Below are 14,402 nucleotides of genomic sequence, written 5' to 3' on the forward strand. Positions count from 1 at the left end.
TCTTCTTGGATAGAGGAAATTACTTGTTGACAGCATCCTCTGTTTTGTCTTCCTTCTCTTCTAGAGTGTATTCACTTGTTCCTTGTTCTTCAACTGGTTCACATTGGAGTTCACCTTCAGTATCTTCATATACAAACATGATCTTTCCAGTATGTCCTTTCTGTTGGCTCATATGTTGGTGATTGTTTCTTGACTTGTTGGAAGGAAGTGTTGTACCCATGGTATTCCTCACTTCTAGATACATGTTCTTGCTGACCACTGCAGACACTTCTATCTTGTCACCAAAGGAGGGTGCCACAGTATCTTCATAGACAAACATGATCTTTCCAGTACGTCCTTTCAGTTGGCTCATATGTTGGTGATTGTTTCTTGACTTGTTGGAAGGAAGTGTTGTACCCATGGTATTCCTCACTTCTAGATACATGTTCTTGCTGACCACTGCAGACACTTCTATCTTGTCACCAAAGGAGGGTGCCACAGTATCTTCATAGACAAACATGATCTTTCCAGTACGTTCTTTCTGTTGGCTCATATGTTGGTGATTGTTTCTTGACTTGTTGGAAGGAAGTGTTGTACCCATGGTATTCCTCACTTCTAGATACATGTTCTTGCTGACCACTGCAGACACTTCTATCTTGTCACCAAAGGAGGGTGCCACAGTATCTTCATAGACAAACATGATCTTTCCAGTACGTCCTTTCTGTTGGCTCATATGTTGGTGATTGTTTCTTGACTTGTTGGAAGGAAGTGTTGTACCCATGGTATTCCTCACTTCTAGATACATGTTCTTGCTGACCACTGCAGACACTTCTATCTTGTCACCAAAGGAGGGTGCCACAGTATCTTCATAGACAAAAATGATCTTTCCAGTACGTTCTTTCTGTTGGCTCATATGCTGGTGATTGTTTCTTGACTTGTTGGAAGAAAGTGATGTACCCATAGTATTCCTCACTTCTTGATACATGTTCTTGCTGACCACTGCAGACACTTCTATCTTGTCACCAAAGGAGGGTGCCACAGCTAGGAGTTCTGTTTCCTTTCTTGGACATTGTGCAATGTTATGTTCTTTGTTCTTGTGGAAATGGCAATATCCTTTCAGCTTCTGTCCAATCAGTGTATTTACCCCTTCATTCCTTGGTATGTTGGTTTTAACTGTCTGCACTGCAGATAAGAACTGAGAACTTTTAGCCTCTGCTTCTTCCCTCTCTCCTTCAAGATGTTTATACTGGACAACACTTGCAATTTTCATCACATCTTCTCTAAGCAGTTTGAAGTTCTCCACTGGTTCAGGTATCTGGAAACATAAACAATTATGCACATTCCGGTTCAACAGACCTAAAATCATCTTGATGTATATGAACTGGTAGTCTCTTTGAAACTTCTTGTGGGTATGATGAAATGATCCAAGTTTGTTCTGGAGATAGTCAGTGGGATGTTCTTCTTGCAACTGGATTTTTTGTTCAAAAATAAGTTTTTCTTGTCCACCCAGTTAAAACAAGTCACTAAGTTTCTTGTCAGAGTGTTGGAGTGTCAGGGGTTGAAAATATGGCTTGAGAGGGAGAAAATCAGGACTTGTAATCTTGGATGCTTCATCAGTAGGCTTGGAGTATAATATCTTCTTAAAGTCATCATCAGTGAATAGATTGTAATCAGACTTCTCTGTGGTGAAGAAATCCATGTAAGGATCCCAACTCATGTTGGTGCAGATGTAACTTGGTGCTAATTTCTTGAAATCAGCTTTCTGTCTTCCCAAAGCATGTTCATACTGATGATTCCAATTTGGTGGTGATTCTTGTTGGCCATTTGCTCCTCCCACTTGATCATAAAAACATCTCCAATATATTCCATGATGAAGTTGGTCTAGGTCACAAGTTCTAACTTCTCAAAGTTTTTTTTTATAAAGTTATTTAGTAAGTCAAAAAAAATCTTTAAGTCCTAGAAGTATCTCACAGCTGACACCATTTGTGGTAAAGTCCACTTCTTCGATACTTTACAGATATCCACGATGGAACCTGCAGTCCTGTCTTCTTGTCAAAGTTGTTCGTCCAAATAAAACAGTCTTCTTTCTTGTTAAGTCTTTATTGATCTTGTTGGTTCTACATTTTAAACATGACTGAATATTACAATGATTGAATGAGTATTTATAGTCATTGCAAATGGATATTATAGAATACATAATAAAATTTACAAATAGTACAATCATGGTGCCATTCTAAAGATAGAAAGGTCAAATTCATCATGCTATAGGAAGGTGTTGTAGGTTGGGTATTTTTGTGTTCATTTGAACTTACAATAGTTAAGTGTACATATGTACACAATAATTGCCTTCACAATATGGTCCCATGTTGAAGAGTACAAAGTTTGAACTGGAACACATCTGGTATTATTGTGTACACTTGAACAGGCAGTAGCTGGTGTACAGATGTATATCATTGCCCGTTTCCATGTTGATTGTAAAGTTGAACATCACAGCAGGATTTTATAACTGGTACTGTATAACACAAACTTGAATCCATGGTGTGATGTGTGGGGGCTTGTACAAAAAGGGAAAGGTTGCCCAAATATGAATTCATGTTTTCCATTATGGGGTCACACCATTAATGCTTACATAACTGAATTGCATGTATAAGGTTGGGGGGCTTACAACAAAAGGGAAGGTAGTCCAGAGGCAAGCCTAATGTTGAAGTTCCATTTATGCTGGGAATTGATAACAGAAAAAGGGAAGGCAGCCCAACCAATGGTCTGGTTCCTCTATTTCAAAGACTGGAATTCTCCATAGTGTGATTGTTGGGGGTTTGTCAAAGGGAAGGGCAGCCCTTATTCCAAACTTGAAATTCAGTGCTTAGGCACACAACAACTGCATGTTTTTAGGAGTTCAAATCTTATTGCCCTGTCTCTCAATTCAAAGATTGATTTTAACATGCAATATTAACTTCAAAGAGTAACAACTATAAGAATGTACAAAACAGGACAATTTGACTCTTAATGATTCTCACATCAGTTTCTGTATCATTGTTCATAATAGTTTCTACTAAAAGAATATTCCACAGTTATATCTTCTACAAAAGAACTTTATTCACAGTAATGTGATTCTACAAAAGAATGATGGTCCATAATATTCTACAAAAGATCTTTCTTTACATTGTTCAACAAAAGAACTTACTTCACAGTGTTCTACAAAAGAACTTTCTTCACAGTGTTCAACAAAAGAACTTTCTTCTCAGTAATGTTTAGTTTCAAAAGAAATGTCCACTCTCAGTCTCAGGTCTCTATGTCTTCTTTAAAGTTTAAAGTAATCAGTTTTCAATCTTTGAGACACTGTGTGTGTGTGTGTTTGTGTGTGAGTGGTTTGACAACCTATTGAAGAAATACTATTTAGAAGCATAGCTACTCTGTAGTTGCTATTCTGTATGTCAGGGGTCATTCTACTACAAGAAGAATAGATGGATTGTCAGACAACACAACAATCCGTCCAATTTAGAATTAAATTACTAGTAGACAAAATTTTTTGACAAAATAATTTCTCGAGATGAAGCCCAATCTGTAACACTTTTGATTCCTGTGACGTAATAAAAATAAGGGTTTCTCCATCTCTTTTTTAGGGGTTTTCTTTCCCACTTCTCCTCCCATCTCCCTCACTTATATGACGTCACTGGAAACAAAAGTGGTGCAAAAGTGATACAGATTGGGCTTCGTTATTTCTCGAAAGCTAACTTTATCCTAATATATCAACTAATTATAGCTGATTATTATCTATATGGGTGAAAAGAAAAAAGTACCAAAATGTGTACACGCTATAACCAATAATATCGCTAGATTGTTCCTGCACTATGTTCTTATTGATATAATTTACTGATTTGGAATCTGGATCTAAAGTCTTAAATCTAAAATAGAGAGAATGCCTTGCCATGATTACAGACAAAATTCTTTACCATATTTAGTTAGGACAACGAGAAAAAGACGTGAAATCAATAGGTTGATTGTCTCTTGTTACTAAGTGTTATCAACTCTTATATACTCTATTTCGCTGAGCAACAAGTTCACATTATTTTTTTTTCGTTAGTATTTCAGAAAAAAATATTTATCAAAACTTTTCAGAAAATTATATTTGAAATGTTACTTTCAAAAGAACTTATGTTAAAAAGAAATATTTTTTTGATATTTCAATAGTATAAATATCAAAATATTATTTATTTTTTCTGTTCTAATGGAAAATACCTTACGTAAATAAATTTTTTTATTTCATGTTGCTATTTGAATTATATTAAAGTATTAAACTTCTAATCGTAAAATAGAAAATTTGAATTTATGTAATAGTAAATCAAAGAAAACTTAGTTTTAAAATGATGACAGACAAGGGCTTTCAAGCTTTTTCATTGGGGAGGGGAGGGGGGGTAATCTTTATTACATATCAAGTACGTCAAAGCTTTAAAAAAAATGGGGGGGGGGTAATCTCCCCTTTAACCCTCCCCCCCCCCTTCCATTGGACGTCCTTGATGACAGACTTTATAAAGCAATATAGAAAAAAATAAAAAAGGTTTTAAAAGTACTTTCTTAATTAAGAGTATGATTAACCTAAAAAATAAATGATAAAATATTTTTGGTGTAAAAAGTACATCTTTTTGTCTTTACAACTTGTTTTTGAATACCCTCCTTATAAATGGATGAAAAAATTTCTGGTCGTCATCTCATTATAGTTTATTTCTTTAGAATAAATAAAGAGCAAGAACATTTTTTTTAGACTCAAATAGTATATTTCATTTACTAAGTATATTTGCGATAACTTTTATTTAATGAAATCTTCCAATTTTTAACATGTACAAAACGGCCTGCTTAATTGCTTCAAGATCCATGTCAGATCTATTTAGGAAATAAATGTCTATAAACGAGCTCAAGTTTTCCAAGGAATATATGATTAAAACTCATAGTGCTCCAATAATCCATAATAAACTCTCATTGCCCAGAACGATAAGACCCATTATTTTACTTTATTAAAAATAAATTCATTTTTTTAATTTCATGTTGCTATTTACCTTATATTGATGTACTTAATTTCTAATCATAAAAAAGAAAATTTAAATTTATAATATAATAAATTTAAGAAAACTCTGTTTTAAAAGAATTCGATTGTGGCGACATTTTGTGTGGTCAAATATTAAACTAAAATTGTAATCATCATCATTAACCCTTTGGTGATGGTAATGTAAAGGAAAAAATATAATTTAAAAAATCTTTTTAAAATCATTTAAATTATTAAATATTTACTTTCTTTTAGATAGTAATGCCGGGTGAGGAAAATAGATTTATTGAGAAATAGATATGCATATAGAAAACTAGCCAATAGGGAGATAATTATATCGAGCCAACTCTAGTACTTTAATATTGAAGCTACTCATTACTTGATGTAAAGATGTATTGGAGCCGTCCCTTTTTTTTTAAGGGTTTTGGATTGCCAAGATTTTTATAAAAGATTAATGAGTTATTCAAAATTTGGTCGCCTTTTTTCTGACATTAAATTGCTAATTTTGTTATTAGATTCTAGGTCAAAATACATTATATCAGGGCTCTTTTGTGTCAATATTAATTTGGTCAATTTTTGCTGCCAAAAATATCATCATTGAATTGGTAATTTTGTTCATAGACTCTAGGTCAAAATACATTATCTTTATATTAAAGTAACAGGATGTCTCTCTTTGTAACTGAAAACGGGAGGGGGACTTTCGCCCTAATCTTTTTTTACCTTAGTGCCCCAAGAGGCATTTATAGGCATAGTATATATATGTACTGCGATGCTATTGATATTACCTATTCTTGTTCTATGGGTCAAAATATATTTTTCAATAACATTAAGAAAAACATATCTCACTTTTTATAAGGAGTACTTATTATACACCAAAAGCATCTATATAGGTGTAGTCTTCCCCAAGGATATGAAGGGATAAGACATTGGCCGATAAATTGATGTAATTCCCAATAAAGATATTCAAATTGATCCTTCTTTAGATTTCAATTAGTTTGGACACTCAACCAATCAAAATATAGTTAAAAGTCCCCAAAGTTGTAAGCTAGTAGAACTATCATAAAACTTTTGGGACTAGTGTATAAAACGGCCCAATGACCCCTCCCTCTCTGACTCCTCCCTCACAGACTGACTAAATTACTGATGTATTTTTTCCTCTTTTTGTCACTCATCCACTTATTCTCTATCAAAAAAGTATTTTTAAAAGCGAAGCTTTTCTATAATTAGGGTCGGTCTGTACGTCCGTCCGAGATAGATAGCTTTTATTCGTTAATGTAGGCATGTTAGAATTGTCCTATCGATTTCAAACTTTGCATGATGATTCCTGTAGTAGTTAGGTACGATTTAGAAAGCGTAGCAACTCTATAATTATTACCAGAATGTCCGTACGTCCATTTTAAACATGTTGATTTTTATACTTTTTTAACAACAAATTTTTTATGTGATCTAATTATCCGTTTGATCTGATTTTTGGTATATTAATTCCTGGAACAACAAAGAACATTATTATAAGCGAAGCAACTCTATAATCAAGTCCTAAAAATGTAAGTATGTCCATAAACATTATCCTGTATTAAGCAGTTTTTCAACAAATTTACTTATAATTTTGCTTCGACTCTTACACTTCTATATTCTGATTATTCAGTTCAAACAATATACATGCGTTAATGTCCGTTTGTCCTACCGTTTCAGTGCTTCGCTTTTATGGATGTTGTCATCCTTGTTTACATTGGTTGTATAGTATAAATCAACCCCCTTAAAAACTGATAGCATTTTGTTGACTAAATCTTACACCAGATTATCATTTACTTTAATAAAGTCAACTAACTGCAGTTGAACCCCACTTGCAAGGCAGCTCAGTGTTGAGCCTTTCTATGTATTTTTATGTATGGAGATGTACAAAACATACAAACATGATTACTTACTTATATAATTGTTTTTCTGTAAACAGCTACATTCTATAAATACAACTTTTATGTAAGTTGTGTTGTGCTAGTCTACAAGTCATTCATGATTAATTTTCATTCCTCTTTTGTTTGTCATGCAAATTCATGATTCTCATTGGTTGATCGAATTCAACAAGCTTTCCTATTGGTTAGAATTAATCTCGTATCGCTCATTGGCCTTTATTTTAGGCTAGCTCTGATTGGTCCATCTGTCTCTAACTCACACACACACACTCAAATGCTTTTATAAATGTCACAAAGCTTTGCTCACATTGGAAATCATCTTCTTTGTTTTTGTCCGATTGTGCAATTCTTGTTTGGGCTTAATTTAATGTAACATGAGAAAATTACAGTCAATTACTTTTTTCTTTGCAAATTAAAAAAAACAGGGATATTGTGTTTAACCCATTAGAGTAAAACACTAGAGGAGAAAGGGTTAAATAATTGTATCTCTCCATCGCAACCACCTTGCGCAACCTTTTTATTGGGTCATTGAAAATCAACCAATGGTGTCGCTTTTATAAACACAGCCAAGTAGCAGAAAATAGTTTAGAAGCAGACGAAAGAAGTCTTTGAAAAATGAAGGGAGGTAGTTGTCTGTATATACTTCTATACTATAGATCTGTTTTTAACCTTTGCAGTCGGGCCTCCTTTTGGACTTTTATCGGCGACCGCCAGGATGGAGATATTAAAAAAAACAAGTATCAATTAGGGTTGGGCCGGATACTTTTTTGGCCGGATACCGGATATGTATCCGGATAGTTTCAATATCCGGTCTCCGGCCGGATATCTGGCCAACGCTCGATATCCGGCAAAATACCGGATATCCGGCCGGGTAACTGGATATCCGGCAGTAAAAATCAGCCAAATATCCGTTATCCGGATAGTTTCAATATCCGGTAACCGGCTGGATATCGAAAATGGTCGGATATCCGGCCAAACCGGATATCGGGCCCAACCCTAGTATCAATTATGTATAATCGACTGACTTTAAAAAAATCAGTTAGTTAAAGCTCTCTATGTTTCACACGTAGAAAATGAGATAAACGGTAAAAATCTAAATTTTAAAAAATCTTAATTATACCAGTTTGTCATACGAATCCCCATGCAAGGTTAAAATTCCCTATTCTGTGATCAGACACTACATTCCCTAAATAAGAAATGAATATTTAATATAAAATATTTATTTAATATCCAATTGTAAGTTATGCCAAAATGTAATAAAAACTGCAGTTTTCAAACTTTTGCATATGAAATATTCCTGGCAATATCCATTAAACCAAAAGTGGCCCTCTCATAACTCACATAACTACCTTAATCTTGATTTTTCTTAGTGTAGTTAAAAAAAGGAAATGTCCAAACGTACATCCACATTCCAGAACGTTAAATTACACATTCTGTAGATTAAAGTAACGTGTGGAAAAGTTTGGACACTGCTAGTATGTACTAACTTATCAAGACTAAGGTGGTCGAATTAGAGAATATGTTCATAAAACTTTGGGTACCAGTGAAATTTTTATTACAATTACAGGTTGAAAAGTTTGGACACTAATAGTATGTAGTAACTTATCAAAGATTTAGGTGATAGAATTAGAGAACTTTGGTTAACATTGACTCTTTTGGTCCAATATCCCCTCCTTCCCTGGATTAGATGTTAGAGCACTCTATTTGGTACAAAACAAGTTTATAAGAAATGAAAAACAAGAAGAGTTGAATAATTGATGGTCCAAATATAAAATGAAAGATAGTTCATGCAAACTTTGACCCTTTATATGATGTATATTTTTTCCGTCTGTCATCTTTTTGTCCTTTATTAAATTCCTTTATAATATTATTATTTTTACAATACGTAATTTGTAAAAATATGAAAAAATAGAAAAAGTTGTCGCAAATATAGGTATCAAATAGTAATTGAAATTGCAGGACCATTACCGCTGGTGCCATAACCCTGCAGGGTTACCCACTATCTAATATAACCTAACCTAACCTGACCTAACACTGGAAAAATTAACCCCTCTTGTATTTTGAATTTATTTTAAAATAAGTGGTGGGTTTTCTGTGCTTTGAAGGAAACCGCCCGTCGGATGAACATACTTGCCCCAATTTTAAAAAAGGTGTAAATTCACATAAGTTAATATTTAATGCAAAGTAAGCTGATCTAATTATTTAAAATTGGATTATTGAAAATAGATAATGCCTTGGAAAACAACTAATAACACAACAAACATGAATGGTCTTATTTTCCTCTTAGGTTCGGCTTCTTAGAGAGGGGGGGGGGGGTAATTCAACGTCTGATTTTGTACAGTACCTAACATATGGAATTTTACTTTTTTCAGCTCCGATTTAAAAGTGTTGTCAAAAAGGACCAAACATCGAGAACAAAAATGTTGAAATTGAACTTTTTGAACAAGGATAACACAATCCCTAACATGAATAAATTGACATTTATGTCAAAATTTTTTTGTAAATTTGTTGCCAAAATTTTGATAAGTTGTAACAATTTATGCCAAAAAGCTTAAGAAATTAATAGATATAAGAACAGTCTAGTGATGATTATAGAGTTTCTATGCCTTTCAAATTATACAAATCTGTTACACCAAAGTTTAAAATTGATAGAAATATTCTAACATGCATTATTCAACAAAAGATCAAAGATGAAAGCACCCTAAATTTGAAAAGCTTCGTTTTAAAAAATGTTTTCTCATATGCAGGACTTAATTAAACATGGAAAGTGTAAAATTGCAAAAATCTTAAGTAGATTGAAGATTTTTCTTTAGAATGCCCACTTCAATATATATTTGATTAAAGCTCAAGAACTTATGGTGCTTGCCCTAAAACCACCTTTAGGGCACTGAAACTCCTCCACCTTTTTCTGAAATCAATTCTAAATGAGGGGGAGGGTTTTTCCATAAAGTTTAACCCTTACGGGGCTTGACCTAGGATTTTTAACCTAACCCCTGATCTAAAATAATAAACAAGCAAACTCTCTTATTTTCAGTTTATTTCTAAAATGAGGAAGTTGGGGTTGGGGGGTTGCGGTGCTCAACTGGCACCATGAGGGAAAAAGCTAACTTTGTTTCAAGTGCATATTAAAATACTACAATCTTTCAACTTTTCTACTAATAATAAACTCAGTAAACACAAGTATGAGAATTTAAATTTCCACAAAAGTTTTGCTATAAATATATAATAATATTGGACTATCTTCATATTTTAATTTCACAATTTTTAAAAGATTTATAGATAATGCCTAATTGCTCGAGTAATCTTCTTGTAAGCAAAACCGTGGATTTGATTTCTTTGGCAGTGCTATTTTTGTATTGATGGCGGATTTTTTGTTTAGAATTAACTCGCGAATTCCCCATTCAAGACTAGGAACTTCAGCTAGAAGGTAATTAAAAGTAGCAAAGCTACTCTATATTCAATAGTTGTTCTGTTGGTTACAATATTCTATGGGCTTGAATATAAAAAAAAGACTAAAACCGTACCGGAGCATGTTTGAGCCTTTCATAAAAAGGATCAATCGAACCGACCAGTAGTTTATTAAGATACAGACAAAAAAAACCTTACTACTTTAAATACCATACATAGAGTGAATAGCACAGTTTAATTAAACATGTTATTTTTATTTTATAAGTCCAATACACGGTGTTTCATGTTAAAACAATCTTTAGTTGGTTTATAAATAAAAAGACATGATGCTTTAATGAGTAAAGATTATATACTGTTTATTAAAAACAAAATATTATTTTTTTCAACAGTGCAATGAAGGATGGTCGGTTTTATGTACTCTAACATAATCCAATTCTTATGATAGTTATATATGTATTTAGGCGGGCAAATGACTTTTCCCTTGCTCGGATCTGTTGCATCCTTGTTCTTGTGTTCCTTATCCTCAACATGCCAAGAATCATCATTGGAATCTATGAAGTCACTAGGTATGTTTTCAATATTTATATGATTCACTTGCACTACTCATAAACAAACTCGTCCTTGTTATAATAAGCAGAAAAGTTATCGGTGGTTGTCCCAAAAGTGCCCAGTTAATTCAAAATATTTTAAAATTTATCTGAAAAATAAGGAGGAGCAACTCTATATTTTGGTCAGATGTAAATGTAGGTTTGTCTAAAGGCCATTTATTGTTCAAACGTTTGCTGGTATAGTTTAATAAATTTCGCTTTTAATTTGACCTTTTAATAATTATTGGTAATTTTGTAGACATAATCATTTATACATTCATAATGCTGCCAGATAATTAACTAATTTAATAAATTATATATTTCATCATCAAGTTTCAACTTTATTCATGGATTTTATAAATTCTTAATTAATGTTTTTTTTGCATTTAATGTAACTCTTTTAATAATCTACAAATATTTTAAATAATGTTAGCAATAGAACATAACAGGAAAAAAGCAAAAAAAAATGAATCACATTAGTGTTAGTCAATGCCAGATGAAAAATTAGATTTCCACTCATTTATGTTATTTCATTTATGTTATCTTATTTATAGATTAGGGTAAATTGTTATTTACATTAGGGCTCAGCTGCCGCTTATTTGTTCGGCAGCTTGTTTGTTAAATGCTCGTCACTAGGCAGCGGATTAATAAAGAAATGCTGAAAACACGAGGGCTGCTAATTATGCAGTCTGCTCATCAGCTTTGATTTTTTGGCGGCTGCAGCTGCTATCAAGTGCAGCTGAGCTTTGTATGAATGTGGCTAGGAATGTGTATCATTCAAATTTTTTTGGCGTGTTTTAAACATTTTAACTAAATAATTTAAATCATCATATAAAAGTAACAGGATATCTGTAGGTTCGTCTGCTTGTTTGTGGTTTAAGATCTTGCTAACCGCTAGATTTATATGTAACTTCAATGCTGTAAAGCTTCTTTTAAGCCCAGGGAAGGTTTATATCTATTTTTTGTGAAGAAATTCAACCTTGAAAAAATCCAACTCCAAACCTTATTTTTTTACTTTGTCTGTTTAAAAATAAAATAAAGAATTGAAAGGTAGACTTACTCGCTCTCCTACCCTCAAGTCTCTAGGGGCGTAGCGGCTAGTAGCTTAAATTTTAACAATTGCAAATCAAATAATAAATGTTCCAAAAAATGAATTTAATAAAAAGTTTACACTGACATTTTTGTTTGATATGCAATGTTGTAAATGCTGACAATATTTTCCTGACAGTCACATTTTTCTCATTTTCTTTTATTTGATTTGCAAGAAAAACAACACAAAAAGTATATGTTTTATATCTTTTCGTTTTTCTATCTTTTCAATTATTTCTTATTTGAGTGTAATCACATCCTTTATTTTACTGATTTACTTTTAGATAAATTTCTTATTTTTGAAATACATTGAAAAGGGGGGGGGAGGGTTCTTTATGCATAATCCATTGCGGGGGCCCAAACCCTGCGGAACTTCCCTATACCCGATAAAACCCAACCTATCATATCATAAGGAAACAATTTATACCAGAAAAAAACTACTTCCTCTTATTTTTAATTATTTCAAAGTAATGGAGCGGTGGAGTTTTATGCTCAACTTGCTTCTTCGAGGAGAACATGCTGGAACAACTTTATAGGGAGGGAGGGGACATAGTGATCTGAAAAATATATCGGTACCCAAACTTTTATTTATCATTCGTTTGCTTAAACACTTTATGTTCTTTTATTAAATGAAAATATATACCATCTTTAAAAAATGTAAATGTATACCATCTTTAAAAACTTTTTATTATGCCTTTTTTAGAAAAAGGCATCTAGTGTTCGGTTCTTCCATCAATAATTTTTTTTTTATTTCAGTATCAACATGATCTTGTATTGTGATGCTAGAAATCAGAGATACTGGACACCTACATGGCAGGTAATAGGTTTCTAGCAGTAATACAGCTACTCTAGTATTAGGGAGTGTGTTGATACAATAAGAGAATCACAGTTTTACAGAGGTGTTGGTATTTTATATAACTTTTTGGGCTTTCTCACAAAGTGCCAGTTGAACATTGATACCCCCCTCTTATTTTTGAAATTAATTGAAAATTCTTCCCCTGTGCCTAACTTTATGAGGGCCCCAACCATGCAGAGCCATAAACCTGCTTTGTTACTTAGCACCCCTAACCTGAAATAAAGTAATAAATAAACAAATGAAAAACTTCTTTTATTTTTGACTAATTTATCTTAAAATTGGTTAGGGGGGTGGGGGGAGGGTCAACAGAGTTTCTATGTGATAGCGCCAAAGAAAAATTTCCTTGTTTTCTTTTTTGGAGAAATGAATTTAAACTTTTGCCGTTTCACAGAACGTTTGTCTCATTTTATCGGCAAAGCTTTTTCTACAATTAGGGTATGTTTGTCCTTGTTAGAAACTTGTAGGAAAATTTAAATGAAATAATCTCCAAATAGTTTTATATACAATCCTATTGTCTGAAGTTTTGAATTGAGATTCCTGATTCAATTAGGCATGATGTCTAGTAATGGTTCTATAAATCTACAATTGTTTCAAATGTTTTTTACACATATTTTTAGGCTTCGTGAAAAAGGATGCTGTAATCCTTGTTCTTTTTTAATTTATAGCACATATTTACATAACTTTTGAGTTTTAACATAGGCAATTATATCAATTTCTTTTCCAGACCTGAAAATTAAATAGCATTTAAAAGCCATAACAGAGATTTAGAATCTGACAATAATTAGCTCAGGATTGATGTACATAACAAAGCCAATTATAGAGTAGCTTCGCTTCTAGCAATATTTGTTTTTCCTCAAAATTTTTTCTTGATAATTCCCACAGAAGAAAAATAATTATTAGATTCTTTTGTTCATCTTCTGGACAATTTATCACATTTACACTAAATTGAATCTACGTGCTGTGCACTCACACTAATTTTGGGAGGGATATTTTAACGTAAAAAAAACTATTTTGCCTCCAAACTTTCTGCAACAATTTACCCATTCTGTAATTATTATTTATAAGTAATTCATCAATTATGAAAATATTATCAATATAAAATAAAAAATAGAACGATGTTCGTCTGTCTGTCTGAAGCTTAAGATCTTGATAGCCAGTAAACCAAATAGGCTCTTCTTTTCAGGGAATATACCTATTAGTAATGTAAACATGGAAAGAAAAAAAAATCTAAATTTTTTTAAAATTATCCCCTGAACCTATAAGTAAGAGCCCTTAGAGGCTAGAGGTGTTTATTTAAATAATAGTAAATATATAAACTGACTTTTTTTAATATCTAGTGGTGTGCTGATTTTGTGGCAAGATATCTGGTTCTGGTCAACTCATCTGTCAACTTTCTCATCTACTGTATTGCTGGATCTCAATTCAGGTTGATAGATAGATAGATGTTGTGGGGTTGGGGGAGGGGGGGGGGGAGGTTGAGAGGGATATAGCTGGACCATCTACTGTATTGCTGGATCTCAATTCAGGTTGAA

General features: G+C 32.8%; 1 protein-coding gene across 1 annotated transcript in view; it reads left to right on the top strand.

The window, feature by feature from the left end:
• The window catches only part of LOC145335306 (uncharacterized), a 50,375-nt gene that overhangs the window by 23,007 nt on the left and 12,966 nt on the right, over positions 1 to 14,402 (top strand). The window contains exons 3-6 of the mRNA XM_080181042.1: positions 10,310 to 10,357; positions 10,800 to 10,904; positions 12,771 to 12,831; positions 14,208 to 14,296. Coding sequence (XP_080037168.1) covers positions 10,867 to 10,904; positions 12,771 to 12,831; positions 14,208 to 14,296 — 188 coding nt within the window. The 5' untranslated portion in view covers positions 10,310 to 10,357; positions 10,800 to 10,866. The remainder of the gene's footprint in view (positions 1 to 10,309; positions 10,358 to 10,799; positions 10,905 to 12,770; positions 12,832 to 14,207; positions 14,297 to 14,402) is intronic.

Source organism: Acartia tonsa, chromosome 13 (assembly GCF_053477335.1).
Source record: "Acartia tonsa isolate MP-2025a chromosome 13, ASM5347733v1, whole genome shotgun sequence".
Taxonomy (NCBI): Eukaryota; Metazoa; Arthropoda; class Copepoda; order Calanoida; family Acartiidae; genus Acartia; species Acartia tonsa.